The sequence below is a fragment of the Bos grunniens genome, chromosome 29 (genome assembly GCF_055505025.1).
Source record: "Bos grunniens cultivar Pamir isolate PY7600 chromosome 29, Bosgru_T2T1.0, whole genome shotgun sequence".
NCBI lineage: Eukaryota > Metazoa > Chordata > Mammalia > Artiodactyla > Bovidae > Bos > Bos grunniens.
Window position 1 is genome coordinate 42181176 of NC_141193.1, and position 25202 is coordinate 42206377.

The window sequence follows — 25202 nt, forward strand, 5'->3', positions numbered from 1 at the left end:
CTTGTAGTTCTCTACTCTCTTAGCATCCCTGATACCTGTCACTCCTTGTTTTCTTCCTACCACACCATTACTTTTTCAGTCTCTTTCCTTGTCTCCTCATCCTCTACTCATTCTCTAAAATAAATGCTGTGTATCTCAAGATGTTTCTGGGCCCTCCCCTCTCATTCTACACTTATTCCCTAGGATACTGTCATTCCCCAGGCAGAAATTACCAAACCGCCACTTATACACCCAGACCAGAACTCTCAAAGGTCCTAGTTAGTACTGTCAAATTGCCTACTTGATATCTTAACTTAGAAAAATCACAGATATCTAAAAACTAGTATTTCCAAAATTAATTTCTTAATTTTTAACCACTACCCTATGTTGCTTCCAAAAACCTTACCAGTAAAAGGTGCCATCTCCCCAATGGTTTAGGACAGAAACAATGGGAACATTTTTTATTCTTCTCTCTCTCACTAGCCTCCACATCATTTCTTCCCAGAGAACTTTAAATTTCTCAATTAAGAAAAAGTCAAACAGTTATCACAAGCTACGTCAGCAACTGACTTCAAAAAACTCAATTCACAAACCCAAATGCTCAAATATGATTCAAACCAAATGCGTGACAATTCATACTCCATGCAGAACACAAGTATTTATTACTTCTGTAATCAAGTGTAATTAAATTCATATACTTCCCAAATATAAGAGCAATGAATTAAAGGCTGATCATCCATACTCTTACTCACAGACAATATCTGGATTATTCTTTCTCTTGCTAGTTACTAACAATGTCTTACCACTTCAAATTGTACCAATTTAGAATTCAAGATACTCTACACGGCAAGTTAACACTATCAAAAAAATGAAATGCTAAACAAAAAGAAAATGAAGGGACCAATGTATAACACAACCAACTAAAAAAGATACATTAATGGGCAATTTACTGGATCCATTTTTCATAGAACCATTTAATGTACTATTTAGAAACTCATCTAATAATCTTTTCAAAAACTATTAACCATCTACTATGTTTAGACACTGTGGAAAGTCCTGAAAATAAGAATCTGAGACTGTACTGTTTTCATGGATGAGAGTGTCATAAAAAATCTAACAGAAAAAAAGGCTTCCTCAAAAAAATATTTGAGTGAAATCTTGAAGAATGACTAAGAATTTGCCAGAATAACAAAAAAGGGGCTAAAGTAAGTGTATTTAAGTGAAAAGTCATTTAACCAAGTGCATGCATGCTGAGTCGCTTCAGTAGTGCCCAACTCTGTGTGACCCTATGGATTATGGCATGCCAGGCTTCTCTGTTTATGGGATACACCAGTCAAGAATACTGGAGTGGACTGCCATGTCCTTCTCCAGGGGATCTTCCTGAGCCAGGGATTGAACCCACAACTCTTATGTCTCTTGCATTGGCAGGTGGGTTCTTTATCACTAGCGTCACTTGGGAAGCCCACTTAACCATACAGGGTAATGATTCATTTTGATTTTTGAATATCCCATATTTCTATTAGAAATTGTAGTTAATCTCCATCTCACTTTTTTAATATCAAGATATATTCTAAATGAATGTTAAGATTTAAATAAAAATACTGAATCCATAAAAATATCCAATGAAAACATAGTCAATTGATCACTTCGGGGTAGAAAACCCCACTCGAATTTGCTTAAAAGACCGTAGCCATAAAAACAAAGACAACAATTTTTATCACATAGATTTTTTAAAAAGTTTTAATAAATGCTAAAAAAGGGGGGGGGGCAGTATTTATAACCTGTGACAATTTATTTTCCCAATAAATCCAAAAGCTTGTCAGTTTGTCATGTGCTAATAAGCATTATATACAATAAATCATTTAATTCTCACAAAAATCCTAATAGATAAATGCTATTAACATCACCATTCTACAAATGAAACAATATTTACAAAACTTTGCAGTGGCACAGGGGACATGGGTTCAATCCCTGGTCCGGGAAGATCCCACATGATATGGAGCAACGAAGCCCATGGGCCACAACTACCGAGCCTGTGTGCTACAACTAACGCAGCCCATGCACGCCAGGGCCTGAGAGCCACAACCACTGAGTACGCGTGCTCAACCACTGAAGCCCGCACACCTAGAGCTGCGCTCCACAGCAAGAGACGCCACTGCAATGAGAAGCCTGCACTGCAACAGAGAGTAGCCCCACTTACTGCAAGCAGAGAATGCCACACACAGCATCGAAGACCCAGTGCAACCAACAGTAACAATAAATAAAATTTAAAAAATTCACAGATGAATTAACTTGAAGCTTAAGTTAACGCTCTCCAACTGTGCCACACCATACTACTATGGTACAAATGGGCTATACGTATGCCAGCACATTAATCCCAAACCCTTCTCATGTAGTCCTTCTCATGTAGTCTCATGTAGTCCTTTCCATGTAACATACTGTCCTGTAAAAATAGCATCAGTTTGTGTGGCATGATGTGGAAAAAGTTAGCCAATTGATGGATATGTAATAAAAGATATTTTTTCTTAGGAAATAGGCACTGAAATGTTAAGAGCTATAAACTGTAAAACGGCATGAGGTATATGAGCACTTGTCTAATCATCGCCCAGAAAGGGTTCAGCAGGGCAAAGTCTGGATGGCTCCTTCCAGCTTGGTTTATAGATTGTGTGATGTCCTTTGAGTTGCTCCCTCTTGACAACTGAACTCGCAGTGTGATAACCTAGTGATTGCACTGTTTTCATCAGTCACATTTTTACAAATAGGTAGACTCATTCATCAGAGAAGGTAATGGCATCCCACTCCAGTACTCTTGCCTGGAAAATCCCATGAACGGAGGAGCCTGGTAGGCTGCAGTCCATGGGGTCGCAAAGAGTCGGACACGACTGAGCGACTTCCCTTCCCCTATATATAATCCACTCTCAAATGGGTCAAACAAAAAAGTAAACAAACACATACACAAAGAATAATTAAATGTTAAAAATTGATGAATCTGAGTGAAGTGTATAGGAGCTATCTGTATTGTTCCTGCAGCATTTCAGGAAGTGAATTATTTCAAATAAAATTATTTTTTAAAAGTTAGCAAGCTGGCTGAAGTACCTTACTAAAATCCCTCATCTAATTGGAGTAAAGCTAGAAATCCAACCTAAATTTATCTGACTAAACTGCCAGTAAGCTTTTAAGACAGAAGAATTTTAAAAGTCCAATGGAGAAATGGGCAAAGGATACTAAAAAGCAATTAACAAAGCAAGAGTGGTATTTTTACAAAGAGAGAAAGAGGCTCAATATCACCATTTAAAAGTTAGTCAATCAACTAACAAAATACCTAATGAGATACATTTTCATGATGATGGAAGAATATAGTGAAAGAGGTATTTATAACTATATTTAACTCAATAATTTGGTACCACTTTTATACAGGGCAATTTGGTGTTTTCTATTAAAATGGTAGTCAAAGTAGTCAAAGTCACTCAGTTGTGTCCGACTCTTTCGACCCGATGGACTGCAGCCCGCAAGGTTCCTCTGTCCATGGGATTCTCCAGGCAAGAATACTGGAGTGGGTTGCCATTTCCTTCTCCAATTAAAATGGTACATGTATGTATATATTGTTTGACTTGTCAATTCTAAGAATTTATTCTACAGGAAATTTCACTTACAAATGCAACCACAGGGACCTCCATGATGATTCAGTGGTTAAGACTCCGTGCTTCAACTGTAGGGTGCACGGGTTCAACCCTGGTTGGGGAACTATGATCCCACATGCCAAGCAGTGTGATCAAAAATAAATTAAAAAAAAAAAATGCAAGCACATGTAAAAGAATATTCAATACATTTCTTTTATAAGATTAAAAAAACGAAATAAATCAAAGGTACATCTAGAACATAATTCTAAAGCCATTCAAAAGAACGAGCTGGTTCTATGTGCACAGATACTGAGAATATCTAAAATACCTATTAGGGGAGGGAAGCAGTCTTCAAATAGTGTGATCCAAACGTGATTTTCTATGTGTCTTCATACACCTATTTTTATTTCTATTTTCACACAGAAAACAGATGAGATACAGCAAAATATTAACAGTTTAAGTCAGATTTCTATGTTGCCTGGATTTTTAAAAAATAGTTTATTACTTTTATAAACCTAAAAAATATTCAGAACAGACAAATCCTTACAGATATAAAGTAGATTTGTGACTGCCAAGGTCCAGAAGAAAAGCAAACACATGTTTTGGAATTAGACAGCAGTGATGCTGCACAAATTTGTAAATATACTAAAAAAACCACTTATTGTACACTTTAAAAGGGTGAATTTTATGTTGTGTGAATTGTCTCAATAAAGCTGTTGAAAAATTTAATAAGAACTTCGAAAATCCTAGTGCAAAAGTATCTGATATACTTAAAAAAACATGAAGTTCATCTTTTTAAGACTGGCTGGAAACTCTGTAATTCATAATCAAGAATGCCTATTGTTGTGTAGTCGTTCAGCTGTGTCTGACTCTTTGCAACCCCATGGACTGTGGCACGCCAGGCTTCCCTGTCCTTCACCATCTCCTGGAGCTTGCCAAATAATGCCTGCAGTTAACATTTTAAAATATTCAAGTTCATTAGATGTCAAAAAGAAAAAGAATGAAAGAAAGCTTAACTCACCCTCGTTTCACTTTTGTGAAATCAAATGCAACTTGTCTGTATGAAACTGCTTTTTCATTTAGATACCTACTATACCTCCTAATAAATGTAGACATGTCATATCCTGTAAGAAAAGAAACATAAAAGGATTTCATAAAATATTAAAAACCCGATTAGCTTAGAAAACCAACTCATTTTATCCAGTGGCCACAATGTCTTGATATTCCACCTTCAATTTAGTGATATGAATTAAGTGACATTAACATCTACAATATTTTACATTTTTAAAGTTAGGTATGTCTTATGTGGCTTAGAAAAATCTTCCCCCTTAAAATTTCACTAAAATAGTAATTCTGCTTTATTCTGACCAACATTCCTTTTATTTATTGGGAATTGAAAAACTTGCTTTCTTATACTACTTGATAACCCCATAACTCAAATTTAACATCCTGCAGAACCAAAATCCCTCTCCTCAAAATCATTAATCAATTTAATATTTTTCATACTTTTCCATCTTTAGTTGCATATGATTTAGCACAACTTATGGGTGCCAACCTTATAAGTAGCAGAGAAAATGACTGCATTGTACAATGAAATAAGTGGCAATATGCAAATTTAAGGCCTAACAAAAAATAATTCTATGACAGTTTTCAATGAAACTTTCTAAGTGAATAGCTAAATCATTCTAAGATTTTGCTTCAACATAATCATGAGATTTGAAGACTTCAGCACCATAAAATCTAATCAATATTATTAAAAACAAACAAACAAACTTGTGTTTTAGCTACTGCCTGGCTCAAGAAGTCTGCAAATTTTTGCTCTTTCCCTTGTGGCTCAGTTGGTAAAGAACCTGCCTTCAATGCCAGAGACTTGGGTTCGATCCCTGGGTTGGGAAGATCTCCTGGAGAAGGGAAAGGATACTCACTCCAGTATTCTGGCCTGGAGAATCCCATGGACTATACAGTTCACGGGGTCGCAAAGAGTCGGACACGACTGAGCGACTTTCACCTTCACTGTAAAAGCAGATCCATTCTACTCTAGTTCATCTTCATCTAACAAATTTAATTTTAGTTGATGGTCTCTGCTACTTTAAAAAGATATAACACCAAAACAAGTGCACACACACACACAAAGTACAGTGACTGGATTTAACATAATCACCAATTCATTTATTCAGCAAATATTTCTTAGTAGCTGGCTCAGATGGTGAAGCGTCTGCCTGCAATGTGCGAGACCCGGGTTCAATTCCTGGGTCGGGAAGATCCCCTGGAGAAGTAAATGGCAATCCACTCCAGCACTCTTGCCTGGAAAATCCCATGGACGAAGGAGCCTGATAGGCTACAGTCCACGGGGTTGCAAAGAGTCGGACACGACTTCACTTTCACTAACTTGCTACTGGAGAAAAATCAGTGAACAGAAAGAAATCACTGCCCTCAGATATTCTCATAGCTATTAGTGTATTGTATAAGGTGTTATATACTCACATTTTTCAGCTCTTTAGTTAATACTGTTCCCTCTAATACACTCTACTAGATCCTCACTAAGGGGAGAAACATCTCTCATCCTTCAAGGCTCGGTCTCTAAAACTTTCCCTGAACTCTGTGTATACCCATATTATTCTTACTTCAAATACAGCCATTAGATGTATATAATTATCTCACGTACTTTAAGTTTAATTATAATATATACAACCAGTATAACAGCCAGTATATACTGAATAAAATATACCAGACTCCACCCAACAAAATACATCAGCAATCAAAATTACAAAAACATCACTGAATTATAACTTATCATTTCAGTCTAACCTTTATAATATCTTTGAATATAAGCTTTAAATAAAAGGCCTAAAAACTGTTCTCTACATAAATGAATGAAAGCCTTAAAACCCTGTCACTAGAAGTGCTTAATTTCCATCTCAAGAAAGTAGAAAATCAGTAGTTAATGAGACACAAAAAACCCACTTGGAACATATGCATATATTCTGCTCTAGAGTAGTGATTTGCATATTGTTTTCCAGACTCTTACAGTTCAAATGAACTAAATAAGGCTGAAAGCAGAAATAAAAAGATGAGGTAGTTTTATCCATGTTCCAGAAAACAAAACAGCTCCAGTTTCACCTATTATATATACAGATAGCTTCTACTGAAGATTTTACTTGAAAAAGGGATTTCATGGCTTCATTTTCCCCCCCTTATTTAAGGCATGATATCTCTCATTAAAGTAAAATCAACCTTGTAACAGCTGGTTCTATGCACAGATTACTGATCTTCCAGAATCTCTGAAAGACTGAGTATTCAATTCTAATTAGTACTTTCAACTGCCAAAAGTAAAGAAGTATTGAACAGTTCATAAACACATACACAGCTACTCACTAAATTCTACTGATTTTCATCTCCACAGAAGCCACAATTCAAGCCCTCATTAACTCTCTACTAGATGAGCAAAATAATGACCAGAGCAGTCTCAAGGTCCTTTAAGATGTTACTCACTCAAATACAACAGGCTAGAGTGGTTTTTTTAATAACACATGTTCCTTCTCTCCTCCTCCCTCAACTCAAAAACTTTGATGGTTTCTCACTGCATTATAAAATCCCAAATATATCAAAATCCTTTCTGCATGATTTTGGCCCCAAACAGCTTTCCAAGGGTTATCTGCCATTACATATTCTCCAACACCTCATCTTACACTCTATTCATTTTCATTTGCTCTATAAATAAACACCCATGCTCTTTACCATCCACATACATCTGTGTACCTTTGTTTAAGTCAACTCACATTCTCATCCATCTTTCAAAGCACAGCACAAATCTTACCTTTTCTAAAGATATTTCCCAGCTGAAACTTACTGCTGAGTACTCCTTTAGTATGGTCTTAGTATGTCCTTTATGAGGCTCTTCCTAGAGTTATTCTATAATGCTAACAGTCTCGCTCTGGCTAAGTGTAACAGATCCCGTTAAGACAGTACGAACATGGAGGGCTACAGTACTAGACTACAGCAATTTCATGTTACTGAATTAAAGTAAAATAAATAAAATACCTGGTAAGTATTAATAAGTAATTCATCTGAAAAACATATTATACTTACCTTTGCTACTAAAATGTATGATATTCTCAACATTTCTTAGAATAAAGTATAAAATAATAACAAAAACAACAAGGAAACCAGATACGTTAAAAGTTACTTTCTACATTTACAGATATGTAAAGTTACACCTAACTTTACATTTTTAAAGTTAGATATGTCATATGTGGCTTAGAAAAATTTTCCCCTTAGAACTTCACTAAATAATTGTTTTATTCGACCAACATTCCTTTTATTTATTTTATTTGCTGGGAATTAAAAAACTTGTTTTCTTATACTACTTGATAACACCAAACTCAAATTTAACGTCCTATGGAACCAAAATGCTACTCCTCAAATCATTAATCAATTTAATATTTTTCATACTTATCAATCTTTAGTTGTATACGATTTAGAACAACTGTAACAGAATGTAAGTAGTGTTTCCTATGTGCCAGGCATCATTCTGGGCACCTTACACGTATAACTAGGTTACACCTCATGATAATCCTACAGGTGGGTGCTATCATTACTCCTGATTTTACAGATGCAGAGAGGTAAAGTAACTTGCTCAAATTTATGCAGTTGGTGTTAGAGATGGGATTCAATCCAGGCAGTCCACTTTCAGAACCCATGCTCTTAAACTGCTACTTTATACTGCTTCTCAAAGAGCTCTGGGTGGCAAGAAGTGAAGTCAATCAATCTTCTTATGCAAAGATACTTTTTTCTTCTCTACAACCGTCACTAAAACATGAGGCTCCTCCATAGCATATGTTCTAAAGAACATAGTTCAACTTTGCAGTAATCCTCAAATGGGGTCACTCTTGATTTTTCTGTAATGAATAAGGTGTCTTTACCTTGCAATCCACTTTTATCCAAAAAATTGCTTAAGTTAAACAACGTGTTTCTTGAAGCCAAATACTGAATGAAACGCTGGGGGAAAAAAAGACAACAAATGATTATGTCAAATAGTACTGCCATCTAAGAAACTTTAACTTGAAAATTAGGGGGGAAAGTGGTGGTTAACACATTAATCTTATCTAGTTTAAATTTATCATCTTCAGTCCTCCCAAAAACATAAAACATATTTTTCACTAGCATGCAGGAATGTATTAAAGTCTAATGCCCACAGCTATGGTATTAAAGTTAAAAGGAAACAGGCACTTTTAACTAGAAGTGCTTTGCTATAGCATATTATAGCTACAGCTAATCATATTCAGATGGTGCCTTTATTTTAAAACAGGTATCTAGTGATCCAAATTTTTATTATTTCTTTTTAAAAACAGAATATCAGTAATCATACTGGAGTATAACAGAACAGACATCCTTTTACCCACAGTCCATATTAAAGATCACTTTAGATCCCCTTACAGAATCAAATTACACACTACTAAAGACACACGCCTTCAACACCATTCCCTTCTCTTCCTCCCTCTGCAAAGGCAATCACTTTTCTAAAGTAGGTTTTTATCATTCTCATGAATGTTTTTTAAAATTTTACTACATATATAAGGATCTAAAAACAGTACATAATTTTGGTTTCTATCTTAAATTTACAGAAATTCTATACTGTACTCATTCTTTTCCAATGTGTTTTTTAATAACTTCTTCCCAAGAATTATCAATTTAATATATGCACATCTAGTTCACTCATTTTCAACAATGTGTGAGTATTTCAACAAACTACTGCATCCGTTATATATCCATTTCAACATGGACACTTAAGTTCTTTCCAGTTTTACTGTTATTAGCGATGTTTCACTGACGTCTTTGTACTGGTCTCCACCTGCAGGCATGCAAGGGTTTCTCATGATATACACTTAGGGCTGAACTGTTGGCTCAGCAGGTGTATAAAAATTCATCTTCTCAAAATACTGTCAAGCCCCTCTCCAAAATGTTTACCATAGAACACTGCCTTAATTTCCTTTTACACACAACCTCTAAAACAGCTAAAGAAACTCTTTTCAACTTTGTAGGACAAATTTTAAAAGGACTACTTTTGTAAATGTATGCAGAGGATTACTATCAATTTTATGTACATGATCACTTCTCTGACTCAATAGTGTTCATCAGAGATCACCACAAACTAACAACCATGATTTTGAAAAACAATTTGACAATCAAAGACTCCTGTTTCATCACTTATCCTAAAACAACTTGTTTCAAAATGCATTCAAATATCCTCAGACCAAAAAAAAAAAAAATCCTAAGACAATGTAACACTCTATGATTTTCGTAAGTTTTGATGATTCTTTTTTGTGAGGGGCTGTGCTGTGCACTTGTAAGTGTTCAGCATGCCAGCAGCCTCTACCTACTACATGCCAGTAGCATCCCCTCCAGTTATGCCAATGTCCCTTGAGGGTGAAAATCACTCGCCTGCCTTGCCCTATTTCAGAACAACTGTTCTAGAGAATCTCCATCACCACAGCATAGTGAAACTCTATGCATACTCTCACAGACCAGTAACGCCTGCCAATGCAAAAACTTGAGGGTTGTACAAACTAGCACCCAAAAAAGAGCAGAGCGCCAAATTTCTCTCAGCTACTGAAGGCAAACAGTTTATCTGAAAACCACTACTGAAATGCTACCTTTCTCTTCCTGTCAGTCAGTTGTAAGGAATGACAGTCAACTTTCTATTTTTTTGCCTTTTAAAAAGGTTTTGTTTCTGGTATTATCACCGTTGGGGCTTCCCAGGTGGCTCAGCGATAAAGAACTCGCCTGCCAACGCAGGAGACCCAAGGGATGTTGGTTCAATCCCTGGGTCAGAAACGTCTTTGGAGCAGGAAATGGCAACCTACTCTAGTATTCTTTCCTGGAAAATTCCATGGATAGAGGAGACTGGCAAGGCTACAAGTCCATGGGGTCACAAAGCTGCACACGACTGAGCACTGGGCAAATTATTACCTTATTCACCTCTGAAAGTCACCACTGAATGTCTGCCTCTTTAGCATTGCATAGTTTATTCTTTAAGGTAAAAAAATATATACAAGCCTGAAATTCTTCTGAACAGATGATCATGATCTTAGGTAAACACATTCCGAATAAAAATAGAAACTATTATTCTAGTTAAGATGAAAATGTTTTAGGTTACACTGAAGCTAGTATATTCAATTTTTTCTACTGACTCTGTATATTGCTAATAATGAGTTAGAAAGCAACTGAGTAACATGTCCTAAAAATGGGTCACATGTGTTACTTAAGTAATCATACTTCAGGTAGCACTCCTGAAAATAACTTTTAAAATTTAAAAACTACAAATATAATCAAAAAAGTCCTTCCTCATCTCACTGGGAACTATCTCCTAGCAATCCGTGATCTGCATTTTTCTAAGGCACATACCAAGGTCCTAGATTTATCTAATTCCATTCAAACTTTCTTTAAACACAGTTTTAAATACTCCTTTTGACACAATTTTACAAGTAAGCATACTAGGCTGAGAAAATCAAGAACTCAAAAATTAGCTACTGGGCTATCATGGAAAACAACATGATTCTCTCCAGACGTTAAATTGCAAAGGTTTATGCATCTTATTCGTTACCCTTTCTGGGTAATGAAGACTTTAGACACAACTCTGCTGAAGAAGGTATTCTTCAATCAGACCCTCTCAGCAAAATGCCATCTTAGTCCTTAATATCACAGCCTTGAACTAGGCAAAGGGCTTCTACAAACAACTATATGAGATCAGAGAGAAACCTGACTGGGCTGTAATGAAAAACCAAGTGAACAGAGACAAACATATAAGCTATACACAAAGGCCTGCAAAACCAGAGCTGCTTACAGAACCCATCTCCGGGCACTAATCTTTGCTTCTCGATCCCATTACTGAAAGTCCCCCGTGCTCTGACCCACTTTCTGCTTTCTGACTTAAAAGGCAGAAAAAAAAGTGTAGGGTCTACAATTCTATTTCTGCCCTTTTGACCTATATATATTATTCAGTTGCTATAGGCATTTCTGAGGTGTCAGTGGGAGAAGCAACCTGAACCAGTCAACACCCCCAGGACACTTGTTAACCAAAAATACTGCTTACCTCATTTCCATACACCATCAAATGATGAGTTGTAATGAGAGATTTGAAGACCACCACCCAACTACTGTTAGTAGTTCTTTCAAATAAACTGTCTGCTAACTGCGGGATGTTCACATTCATCTCATTTGTGCACTGAATTAAGTCTGCAATAAAAAAAAAAAAAGATTAATTTACTCTGCTTTACTTTTAACGGTAGGTCTGCATACTAATAGAGTAAACGTTTAACAAGAGTGGAACAAAAATGGATAGTTTGGAAAAGTTGTTAAAAAATCCTCCCAAGAGAACAACTGAGACAGAACTTCTATCTGAGAAGTAAACAGGGCATTGATAAATATCACATAATTAATCAATAATACCAGAAAGTAAATCACACTTCCTTCACCCTGAAGCACATTTTATTGTTTCAAGGCCTCGAGTAACTCTCAGTTCTCTTACTTCTTATAAAAATTTAGAACTACAATACTAATAATATTCATCCTTACAGTTAACTCATACATATAGAAACAGACACAAGCTGAAGGTCGAACACCTTTATTAAAATCCTCCCTAGAATGCTGTGCTTGTACTAATAGAGCAGATATGTGGTCTGTGAGTGGACAGGACTCTCAGTTTGTTTATAGAAAACAATTCTCATTCTTTTCTCCCTTCAGTTCTGAGTTCGCTCAGTTTTCACTTGATAGCAACTAGCTAATATTGACAAAACTGAAAATGGCTGAAAGTTTCTCAGCGCAACGAATTTCCAAAGAACTGATTCAGGAACTCTACTCAATTATTATTCTGAAAACAAGTAAAACAATGTAAGTTCTAACTTTTTATTTTAAAATATAAATAACTGGAAAACATTACCATAAAATAGTCTAATCTACAATTGTTCTAGCACCAAAACTAAAAGAAAAAGTTAATATACCTCTCAGAATTTCACCTCATATCTGCTTCACAGATATTATTGGCAAATTCAATGAAGAAAATACAAAATGATCCAATTTAGACATGTAATGAAGAAGATCAAGAGATGAGTTGTTTTAAAAGTATGCATAAAACAAAATGTATAATAACTACCTCAGTTGTAAGTACCATTAAGGGGGAAAATATTATTTATTTGTGACTCATTAAAAGATTGTCCACTTTTCACCTTTAGTACCTAATGATTAAATATGAACTCAAGTGATCTAACTTGGCTGTGATTGCTAAAAAGAAACAATGCAACTATGACCGTTTATCTGCTTATAATCTTTCAAAAATGTTTGTTTAATAGGGCCAATTTCTGTACAAAGTAACATTTGATAAGCAAATGCATTTTAGATAAGCAGTTACCCTGGCCAACAATGCCTGAAGAACAAAGCACAGGACAGTCAAACAGAATGCCCATGGAACACAAGGCTTTCACAATTGATACTACTTGCAACAAAAATTAAATAGTTCATCCAACTTGGTTTGAATGGTTCAGCTTCTGATATTTTACTTCTCCTATTTTAAATTTGTTCTTAAATAGTACTTTATACCTGCCCCAAGACACTGAATATATTGTACTTGCCTTATTCCAAAGATATTCTCTCTCAAAATATAATTTACTGGGAGCAAGCCCTATCTATGTTCTGCTCATTTTGAACCCTTTAAAACATCAAACACAGTGATCAAGTTTTGATTTTAATATATGAAATTATATTCCTAGCTTCCTGTTTTCCCATGGATTTATTCTTATGTATCTGTATTTTTCTTTATCCTTCCAGAAATTATCTTTGTAAGTTATTCATTTAACAGTTACTTCTCACAATGATGTCAATAATCATTTTACTCCTCAGAATCTTACTTTCCAAAACTGAACCCGTCACAAAATTTTTTGTCACAATACTTGCCCAAGGGCACTTCTACATGTGTGTATGTGTTCGCACACCCACATGTTTTTGTGAACACTCCCTAGAGCCCATCAAGAACCAAGTCTCTTGAACTTCTAGATATCCCACCTTCTCCTCTCCACCCCACTATCACTGACAAAGCCAGAGCGAAGATCCTATGTTTCCCTAACTAGAAGTCAACCAGTCCTGGGAGTATTTAGAACCAAGTTAGGGAGGAATTATCATACCCTCTGAAGGGCTTTACTGGCATGTGAGGACAAAGTTGAGGGAGACTGGCATGCCATGCGCAACTGACTCTCCGCAATTAAAAGCTGCCCCGCCCCACTCAGCGGTAAAGAATCCACCTGCAGGGGACACGGGTTCAGTCCCTATCCAGGAAAATCTCCCCCACGCTGGGCAACATGGCTCTGCGCGCCACACCTACTGCGCCTGTGCTCTAGAGCCCAGAGCCGCAACCACTGAGGCCCGCACGCCCAGAGCTCGCACTCCGCAGCAAGAGAAGCCACCGCGGTGAGCAGCTCATGCACCTCAACCAGAGAGCAGCCCCCACGTCAACAAAGACCTAGCACCGCCAAAAATAAACAAACATTAAAAAAGAAAAAAAGCTGCTCCACCCAAAATTGTCCCCACTAAGAAAATGCTGGACTGACTGGCCTCTTCACTTCTAATGAGATCTCATTTGGGGTCTCACCTACCCCACATGCCCAAATAAAAACTGGCCATGACACTGACTAACCTCAATGATCTCCCATCCTCCTTGTTGAACCTTAACTTCCAAGACGGGCTTCCCTGGTGGCTCCGATGGTAAAGAATCTGCCTGCAATGTAGGTGGCCTGGGTTTAATCCTTGGGTCCTGCAGATCCCCTGGAGAAGGGAACGGCTACCCACTCCATTATTCTTGCCTGGAGAATCCAATGGACAGAGGAGTCTGGAGGGCTACAGTCCATAGAGTTGGACACAACTGAGCGACTCTCTCTCTCACACACACATACACATATTGCTGCTTCATACCTAAATCCTTCCATTCTTGCTCATTCCTCAAAATGAATGATGTATTTTCCTTTGTGAAATTCTCCTCTCCACAGACTAAGGTACCCACCACACAGACACTAAAGCTGGTACACAATTCTATACTTTTATTATTTACTTCCCCATCACTCGCATCTAGAATCAGAGATTTTAAAACGAATCTGCAAATACTTTTGTTGGTAATTTTCCATATTCTTAATCAGGGAGGTCAGTAAATCGCTGGATTAGTCAGAGACAGCCTGATTCTAAATGAAGCCAAAAGTGTAGATTTCAGTTTCAATGAGCATTAGTCAGAGACAGCCTGATTCTAAATGAAGGGAAAAGTGTAGATTTCAGTTTCAATGAGCATGTTATACAGTAGATACGTATATTGCATCTAGGATATATTCCCTTTGTGATCAGCTCTCCTCATCACTTTGCTTCAGTTACACTGTCTTCTTTGCAATGCCTTCCACGAGCCAAGCACTCTTAACCTCAGGTATTCAGTATTTTGTTCCTTCTGCCTAGAATATTCTTTTCCCAGATATCCACACTTCTCTTACTCCTTTATTACTATAGATCTTTGCTCAAATGTCACCTATCAGATGAACATCTCTGAATATTTATAAAAAGTAACAAAGCCTTAAGGCAATCCTCTACCTCCAAACCCTCACTATATCCTCTTATTCTGCTTTATTTCTCTCCAAAGCACTTATCACCTAACTCATTATAACGTGTTTAATGTCTTTCTCTTCTAATTAAAGTATAAGTTCCATGTAGGGAGGGCTCTATTATGTTCTCTGCTGGATTTCCTAAGAATAGTGCAATGCATACAATGGTCACTCACACTTTTTTAATAAATAACATTTATTTTAGCATGCACTTGAACAGCCCTAACATGACCATTCAAAATGTATTTTTTATACAAATTACACCAATGATCTACAACTCTTTGCACAACCTGCAATCCCCAAAAGGTTAAAAACAGACCTAAGCCCATCACATGAGAAAATTCTCAACTTCAAAGTTAAAGGGGATCCAACAAGTAATGGTTTATTGTAATGTTATGAAAACTATATTTCATAGCATTTAGAAATGACCACATAAAAATGGAAGGAAACTGCAGAAGCTAAAATGTAACACTTCATATATAACAGGAAAAATAGGATAAGAGTTCATGCATAAATTCAGAGTAGACCAAATGCAAAAACCAAAGATATACAAACGTTTCTGGGAGAAAATACACTGCATGGTCACACAAACCCTGCAGAACACACTTGCCCGTAGTACTTTAACTCAACCAGTCATTTTCTGCAGGGGTAATTTTTCCTCTGAACAATGTTTCTACTATAGTAGTAACCTGAAAATGCTTCTAAGCTTGAGCCCCAACAATTCAGGAAGGAAAATGTTTTCCACACCTCTAATCAACCAAAAGCCAATTGTTTCAAACAAATATCAAGCATATCATGGAAACCTTGATAGCTACTGCTTTTCTCATTCTCAATTCAGATTTCATTTCTTAAAAAGCACAAACTTGAAAGTAAACTTCCTTTACCATCAAAAGGCTTCCAAAGTAGAAACTCATATTTTCATTTAGCTGTTTACCTTGAGAATATAAAAAATGTAAAACCTTCTTTAATATTACATCAGTAACAAATCCTAAACTCTACACTCAAAAAAAAAAACAAAAAACTATATGGCATATTGGTTCTCTGCTTTAAGTATAGGTGAGAATTCATGAGGATTTCTAGTATTTAAGAGCAGAGGAAAACAGGCCTACTATGGAAATGAAGAGCATTTTTCCACACAGAGACAGCAGAAGGAACCAATCTAAACTTTTAAAACAAAATGCTCAATTTTATTATTTAATATGCCTCTCCAACAAACAAGGTCTGGGGTAGATAAAATAAATGTTTACTGCATTAACACAGGTAACGTACTGACCCATAGGTAAGGTCACAGGAGCTCACTACTAAATACCAGACTTAGTAACAGAATTACATTTTTTGTAAAACATAAGGATGCTTGGAAACATATACAAAGCAAATACCCAACTAGCCAATTTAATGCAGGTTCTAAATTTCTAGCTAATTTAAAAATAATAAGAAAAGCGGTGAAATGCAAATATATATTTTTGTATTCATCAGGACATGTTCAGTAAAGTACAAAAATTAAGAAATAACCAGTTACCAGATAGCCACAGATCAGTATTGACTTGTCGAAGGGTAGATTTCCACAAGTCAGGCAACCCAGTCAGTGACATGCACCATTAGCAGAATGTAAAAGCCTCAAGTTCTCATCTAAACAGGCACTCACTAGGCTATATCAAAACTACACTGATACCCAAAGTAGATTTTCTAATAAAAGAGCTTGCCTAAAGCTAGTCTTTTTAAAAAAGCACAATGCATCACAATCATTTAGCCACATATTACTGTCTCTTTCAAAGGGGTCATTTCCAAAGACACTCCTTTTGCAACTGCCTTCAGAAATTATTTTAGTAGCATAAGATTGATCTCTTCAATCATCTAGAAAACTGGAGACACACTCAATTTGGAAGGCAAATTAAGTGGTTCATCATATGTTGCTTCGCTGATCAGATCTTCGAAACTTTTCCTGGGTAGGAGTACAAACAAATATTCACCAAGAAACAGCAATGAGAGGATAAAGAAAAGCTTCTGAACTTTTGCTATAAAGTATCAGCACAGTTTTTTTCACTTAGGAAAAGTCTGAAAGTATTTAGAAAACATGCAAGTTGAAATCAGACCTCAGCCAAAAGATGTCCGGGAAACAGAATGATGAACCATCTTACATCATTCAATTTTTTGTGTAAACGGTCACAAAATATGGTCCAAATTAAGATGTAGCTATTTTCTTTAAAGTTTCTGGGATCCTCTGTGAGAAATGTGTTAGACTTTCACATTAATTCAAAAATACAACCTTTACAGACTGATTTATACCTTAAGAAACCAATCTAACCAACATTTTAACTGGATTTAAAATTAAAACTAGGGAAAGACTCACATAATATAGAATACTCAGTACAAATAATAAGGATTGAGTTAACTCGAAAGAGGAGAGAAAGACGCATTCAAAGCACTAAAAAGAAATGACAATGATATCCCAAAAGTTTTGATAAGGGTACTATGAAGCTAAGGTGCCTAAGTCACAATGTGAGTGGACACGTTCAATAATGGAGGAATACTAGCTCATTAAATGACAGCAGTCTGGTAGTGAAATACTATGAGGCCAACAAATACACAGAAAAGAAAAAAAGCTGAGTGGGGAAAACGCTCACAGTATATTATACCAAAACCATGTTAAAGAATAATGCAGAGTAACATTAAGATCTCAGATATACTCTATTTTCTGATGTATAGCATATTTGCCCAAATATGGGGTGATGCCAAAAGAACTGAACACTTTCAAAATCACTCAGCAACTAAGTTACATGTATAACGGCTAGTTAAAACCAGTATGTAAAGGAACTATATCACTATTATTTCCATATTTTCACAAATTTCAGTAAGGACCTCTCACATCACACAGCAAACATGTACTGTAACTAATTCCAGACCCTTTAGAGCATGTCATGATCACTGGCAGAAAAGACAGCATTGATTTCTTCCTTTATTTCCTCAAGGATGAGGAAGAGGTGGTATAAGCACAAGAGCTGCAAGTATAACAGCTGGAAATCTGGTAGCCCCTGTTGCAGAGGTAGACCAGTACTCTGAATACAAGTTCAGTCTCACACTAATGTAGGTGAGTCTTGAGGAAACTCCAGAACCAACAAAGAAAGTAAGGCAAACTCCCATCTTACTGAAAAAAACAAAAAAAAAAAACAAAAAAAAACAAGTTGCAGCTGCAGGGAGAAATCAGCCTGTTGGCACAACTAGGTGTGCTATTTCTGCCAGTGTGTTTTCTGCAAAAATAAATGGACTAAGGACTCACACTGGTGAAAATTAAGATTCATACTGGCGAAAACTAAAATGTAAAGATGACTTGATAGTTTGATAATTATACATCAGTACATCACCAACTCAGTGGACATGGGTTTGGGTAACCTCCGGGAGTTGGTGATGGACAGGGAGGCCTGGAGTGCTGTGGTTCATGGGACTGCAAAGAGTCGGACACGACTGAGCGACTGAACAGAACTGACAGCTATATTAAGAGCATGATAGTATAGTTATATTTAATCTGGTTATTGAGTAGTAAGTTTTTCTTTCAACTGTTTTTTTTTTAAATCATATAAGAGGTTTTACCCCCCTTAAAAACTATTCAACAGAAAAGCTGCTATAAATCCTCACAAATTCTCGCATCATCTAGCTCTCAATTTTAAACAAAATTTTTGAAGAAGATATATTAACCTGAAAACACCTTCATGAGTGCAATTTCAGGTGCTTATGAAGACCACCAAAAGAAATCAACTTTTTTAGAAAGAGGAATAAAAAATGTAACAAGATTCAAGAAGTGTTGAGTATCTTTCAGTTCATTTCAGATACTAACTCAGTCATGTCTGACTCTTTGCGACCCCATGAATCACAGCACACCAGGCCTCCCTGTCCATCACCAACTCCTGGAGTTCACTCAAACTCACATCCATTGAGTCGGTGATGCCATCCAGCCATCTCATCCTCTGTTTTCCCCTTCTCCTCCTGCTCCCAATCCCTCCCAGCATCAGGGTCTTTTCCAATGAGTCAACTCTTCGCATGAGGTGGCCAAAGTACTGGAGTTTCAGCTTCAGCATCATTCCTTCCAAAGAACACCCAGGACTGATCTCCTTTAGAATGGACTGGTTGAACCTCCTTGCAGTCCAAGGGACTCTCCAAGAGTCTTCTCCAACACCAGAGTTTAAAAGCACCAATTCTTTGGCACTCAGCTTTCTTCACAGTCCAACCCTCACATCCATACATGACCACTGGAAAAACCATAGCCTTGACTAGATGGACCTTTGTTGGCAAAGTAATGTCTCTGCTTTTGAATATGCTATCTAGTTTGGTTATAACTTTCCTTCCAAGAAGTAAGCCTCTTTTAATTTCATGGTTGCAGTCACCATCTGCAGTGATTTTGGAGCCCAAAAAAATAAAGTCTGACACTGTTTCCCCATCTATTTCCCATGAAGTGATGGGACCAGATGCCATGATCTTCGTTTTCTGAATGTTGAGCTTTAAGGCAACTTTTTCACTCTCCTCTTTCACTTTCATCAAGAGGCTTTTGAGTTCCTCTTCACTTTCTGCCATAAGGGTGGTATCATATGCATATCTGAGGTGACTGATATTTCTCCTGGCAATCTTGATTCCAGCTTGTGTTTCTTCCAGTCCAGCATTTCTCATGATGTACTCTGCATATAAGCTAAATAAGCAGGGTGACAATATACAGCCTTGACGGACTCCTTTTCCTGTTTGGAACCAGTCTGTTGTTCCATGTCCAGTTCTAACTGTTGCTTCCTGACCTGCATATAGGTTTCTCAAGAGGCAGGTCAGGTGGTCTGGTTTCCCATCTCTTTCAGAATTTTCCAGTTGATTGTGATCCACACAGTCAAAGGCTTTGGCATAGTCAATAAAGCAGAAATAGATGTTTTTCTGGAATTCTCTTGCTTTTTCCATGATCCAGCGGATGTTGGCAATTTGATCTCTGGTTCCTCTGCCTTTTCGAAAACCAGCTTGAACATCAGGAAGTTCACGGTTCACGTATTGCTGAAGCCTGGCTTGGAGAATTTTGAGCATTACTTTACTAGCATCTTTAGAACACTTTAAAAAATAGAAAGGACTGGTCTCCTGTACATGTGTAGCAAAGGAAAGAAGTAGAACTAACAAAGGTATATCTAAGAGAAGAAAGAATTCAGATGGAGCTAGGTAAACAAAGCCAATCCTAAGGTACTCTACATTAATACTTTGCTGAAATTTACCTCTTGTATCACCGATTATACAAGCCAAGTTTGCTAAACTGTCCATAAAGTTTAAAATAAATTGTTTTTGTTAATGCCATCATCAAACAGTTGCCTTAAAATTTTAATCACACACAAAGCATATTTTTCAAATCAGCTCAAACTACTGTCTCTTAAAATTATCTATTATTATTTAGGCATTTGTCTGTTTATGGCATCAACTTGTTATGAATACATAAAAATCTCACAACAAGAACAGAAGAAAGTTCAAGTCATGAAAGCATTATATAGAAAAACATGGTCTTGGAACACTCTCAGAATTCAAAGCCACTACCTTCTTTTTCAACTGAAATAGTCATTTCACCCCTATGAAAATGCTTCAGCCTCCTATGTAAAGCATTTGTAACAGGAAAAGTCTGAAAACCATGTTGTTGTGGTGTACTCTGCATTCCTACCACTAGATGGCAGACTGTACGGAGAAACAATAGGCCTCTGTTAACAACAGACATGGGGCTTTCCAGGTGGAACGAGGGTCAATAATCCACCTGCCAATGCAGGAGATGCAAGAGGTACCGGTTTGATCCCTGGGTCGGGAAGATCCCCTGAAGGAGGAAATGGCAACCCACTCCAGTATCCCTGTCTGGAAAATTCCATGGACAAAGGAGCCTGGTGGGCTACAGTCTACGGACCGGGTCACAAAGAACTGAACACAAGTGGGCGAGTGAGCACACACACACACAAGAACAGTCATGGCTCCAAGCTTAGCTATAAACAAACACCTTAATTTTTAGACTGTTTAGGATTTCAGGCGGTTTCCAAACCTAGATAACTTTAGTCCCAACCCAGATTTCAAATAAGATTTCATAGGTGAGGAGAATCGCATTTTGGTAAGCACTATCTCAGAGGTACTATTACAATGTCTAATTTTCCACACAATGTAAGATAACAATAAGAAGTTACTTAATAGAATAAAAACACATCACTTAATATAAGAATAAAAATTTTTATTTAAGTTGAATAGGAAAACAAAACAAAAGCATTACAGTGTTCCAACATAAAAAAAAATTACATGTCCGTGGTATAAGCACAAGGTGTTCTCCTTCCCTTCTCTGAAGATCTGAAATTTCAGAATTACAATCCCACCTATAGAAAAGAAAACAATATGTTATTAAATATGTACCAAGCAATTTAAGGGTAAATGCGAAAATTACAAACTCTTTTTTTCACTACATTCTAACAACTTGATAACAGTTCATCAATCCAGTTAAGGAGACATACCACAGCTCTCAAAACAATCAAACACTGGATCAGAAACACACAAAAGCTGATTTCCTAAGCAGAATAAAAGGTTAGCTAACAACCCAGAACAAGCTCTGTACTTACCTCTACCAATGCTGTAAGTCAGAACAGTCCAGGGCTGCAGAAAATATGCAAAGAATTCTTTCATTCCACCGAGACCAGGTAAAAGGAACCAAAGCGTAAGAGACTCTGTGAATGCACGTTAGAGTTCACTAAAGGAGAAAACAAATTACATGGAGAAGTTCAAATAACTGGGACTAAGTCTGGAGAAAAGTATGTTATTACCAGCGGGTGAGCAAATGTCCTCGTTTTCCTGAAACAGTCTTGGTTTACACCCGTTGTCCCAGTGTTCCATTCAGACAGCATATACTTTCACTCTCAACAGTGCCCCAGTTTGGAATATAAATTATATGCCACCCTAGTTATAAGTGACCTAATAAGTCTACATGCAGCTAAGGAATTAACACACTATCACCATCTACCCCCAATGTATTTGCATTTTTCTTTCTTTGAGGGCTAAATTCTGGTCCTAGCCTTCCTACACAAACATGCTTCCAGTCTATTTTGTCCTCTCATCCCCAACAAAAACCTCTATGTAAATGATTCTCAGATTTCTTCTCTGGGAAACTGTAAATACTAGAAATTTTCACCTCTATGTCCAAAAATATCTTATGTTTAAAAAACAGAAATATAATCTCAACTGTTACAAGACTGTCCCACCATTTTTAAGTGATCAAGATTCATTCTTAGATTTGTTAAAATAAATTCAGTAATCTTTTTTTGCTTTTATTGTTCACATGTGTGGCATGCTATTTTGTACATGCATTGATATGATGGGATAAATACTTGTAGATTTACAGGTGAAACAAAAGTCCGTTTCCCCACTCTAAGATCCAGAGAGGAGAGACGAGGAGGCAAAAAGTCCTCCCCACAGCTAGATTAATGTTACTCAGTAACAGCCAAGCCCACTTCTAGAAAGTAGGAATCCAAAAGAATTTTAATGGCTTCTCTTAAGAATTTAAATCTGTCTAGACAGAGAGAATAATAAATTGTAGTTAGCCTCTGTGCCAGAATCTACCTCATCCAGAAAACACAAGTTTCATGTCTCCAATGCAATTAGAACAATAGAATCTTTATATTCCATCTTCCCACAACTTTGCAAACCTCAGTATGAACAGAAATCTCATTTCTTCTATAATACTCATTGCATGGGGTCGCAAAGAGTTGGACATGGCTGGGCAACTGAACAGCAACAACCCTCATTGCATAATATGCCAAATATTTAAGAAATACACAATAGTGGACAAAGTTTCTGCCACTATATACTAGTGAGAGAAACAATCAATAAACGAACAAAAGCATGTCAAATGGTGAGTGCAAAGGATTTCTTAGCCCTTAAAAAGAATGGGCCAAGTATTAGGCGGAGGCTGTTATTTATACGATAATCAGGAGCCTTGGATAAAGACTACTGAAAATTACAGTAACAATGACAGTGTTACTCCAGTGGCTTGGAGGCCTATGGAACTGACTGCCATGATCATTTACCATCATCCACGTAACACATAAGTACGGAGGCATTCGTTCCATCACCTGTCTGCTTCACCCTTGCCAAACCTAAGTCTTGATGAACAGCAACCTTGTTGATCCTGCAAAAGCCTCTAGCATTACCCAGATAGTTCAGTAAGAGACGGCGGGAATCTCATTTATTCACACACTTCAAAATTAAAGCAGAGCAGTATGTTCCCCTTCAGTGAGTCAAAGCGGCACCAGTAATCTACTACAGTTCATGAAGCAGGCACCCTTCTTAGAGTAAAAGCCATTTCTGAAAAATCTTTTTTCTAACTGATATAAACAATAATGACAGATACAACTGAAAATAGTAACCACCAAATAACAGCCCATCTACATGCCTTTAAGTTTTGAAATAATGCTCTGTAAGTGAAAAATGTGAGGAAATAATACATTATTAATAAATCACTCTAAACTAAGGACAAAGTATTTTTCCTAGTGATTACTAGGAGCATTTCAGCCAAAAGATCTCCATTTTCATACATTTCATAACCATACAGCTGTTTTTATAAAATTCACTATAAACCCATGTTTGCCCATTTCTCATATTAAAAAAAAGAATCTGAAAAGTTCATGACAAATGAATTTCATACAAAGCATAATATATTCTGAGATTAAAATCTACTTTATAAAACTGCTAAAATTGAAGATATTATTTTTTCAACTTAAAAATACCATGTAAACTATGCTTCAGTAATATTAAAGAATTAAAAAACCCCACGTTTAAATGTTTGTTGATCTGAAAACATTTTTCTCAGAACTACGCAAGAGAATAGGGAAGTTATTCCAAAATAAAGGTATCTGAATCACTCTATGTTTAAAAGTCATTAACCTAAGTATTTTAAAGCAAAAATCAGTGTTTTGAAGATAGTTCTATTAAAATTTGACATAATCATAACTTATTCTGCACACTGAACAGTTAATCATGGATTTATTTCCCCTAAATATAGACTTTAAGTATTTCTCAATATAAGACACTTTGATAAACTGACCTCTACTACTACAGTATTTGGAAACAATGGATTTAACACAACATATATTGTACATAGTAATTACAATAGGTTTTTATTTAGTTCTGCTTTTATGTACCAACTTCAAAAACACTAATAATAAAAGAGTAAGAATAAAAAGTTTGTTCTTTCATGCAAGTATCTGTATTTAGGTACAGATAATATCACAAATATTGGAGAAGGAAATGGCAACCCACTCCAGTGTTCTTGCCTGGAGAATCCCAGGGACGGGGGAGGCTGGTGGGCTGCCATTTATGGGGTCACACAGAGTCGACTGAAGTAACTTAGCAGCAATATCACAAATAGTTTTCAATACTCACATTCTGTTTCTGAATGGGTATCTGAGGAACTCCTCAAATTTGAAAGAATGTATCTTTCACTTGATTGTTAAGATGATATAAATCTTAAAATGGTCCAGACAAGCAGCAGGAAAATTTAATCCCCTTTCTCCCTTCATTTCACAATACCAACCCTGCACCAATTTCTCTTTTGCTATAGTGACAGATAAAATCAGATCAGATCAGTCGCTCAGTCATGTCCGACTCTTTGCAACCCCATGAATCGCAGCACGCCAGGCCTCCCTGTCCATCACCAACTCCTGGAGTTGACTCAGACTCACATCCATCGAGTCAGTGATGCCATCCAGCCATCTCATCCTCTGTCGTCCCCTTCTCCTCTTGCCCCCAATCCCTCCCAGCATCGGAGTCTTTTCCAATGAGTCAACTCTTCGCATGAAGTGGCCAAAGTACTGGAGTTTCAGCTTTAGCATCATTCCTTCCAAAGAAATCCCAGGGCTGACCTCCTTCTGAATGGACTGGTTGGATCTCCTTGCAGTCCAAGGGATGCTCAAGAGTCTTCTCCAACACCACAGTTCAAAAGCATCAA

General features: G+C 36.8%; 1 protein-coding gene and 1 long non-coding RNA gene across 21 annotated transcripts in view; both read right to left on the reverse strand.

Annotated features, from left to right (window-relative positions):
- The window catches only part of PICALM (phosphatidylinositol binding clathrin assembly protein), a 101447-nt gene that overhangs the window by 56327 nt on the left and 19918 nt on the right, over positions 1 to 25202 (reverse strand). For 16 of the 20 annotated variants that reach the window (XM_086384707.1, XM_086384702.1, XM_086384705.1 and 13 more), the window contains exons 2-4: positions 11692 to 11834; positions 8522 to 8597; positions 4621 to 4723 (exon numbers count right to left, since the gene is read on the reverse strand). In XM_086384707.1, the coding sequence (XP_086240833.1) occupies positions 4621 to 4723; positions 8522 to 8597; positions 11692 to 11834 (322 nt within the window). Of the gene's footprint in view, positions 1 to 4620; positions 4724 to 8521; positions 8598 to 11691; positions 11835 to 25202 lie in introns of those variants that run through there. The other 4 variants (XM_086384710.1, XM_086384711.1, XM_086384709.1 and 1 more) reach the window with 1 other exon arrangement.
- LOC147342543 (uncharacterized) lies at positions 21427 to 21951 on the reverse strand. The gene is made up of 2 exons (XR_015157905.1): positions 21823 to 21951; positions 21427 to 21582 (listed from the first exon to the last, which is right to left on the reverse strand). It is a non-coding gene; the product is annotated as an uncharacterized LOC147342543 (long non-coding RNA).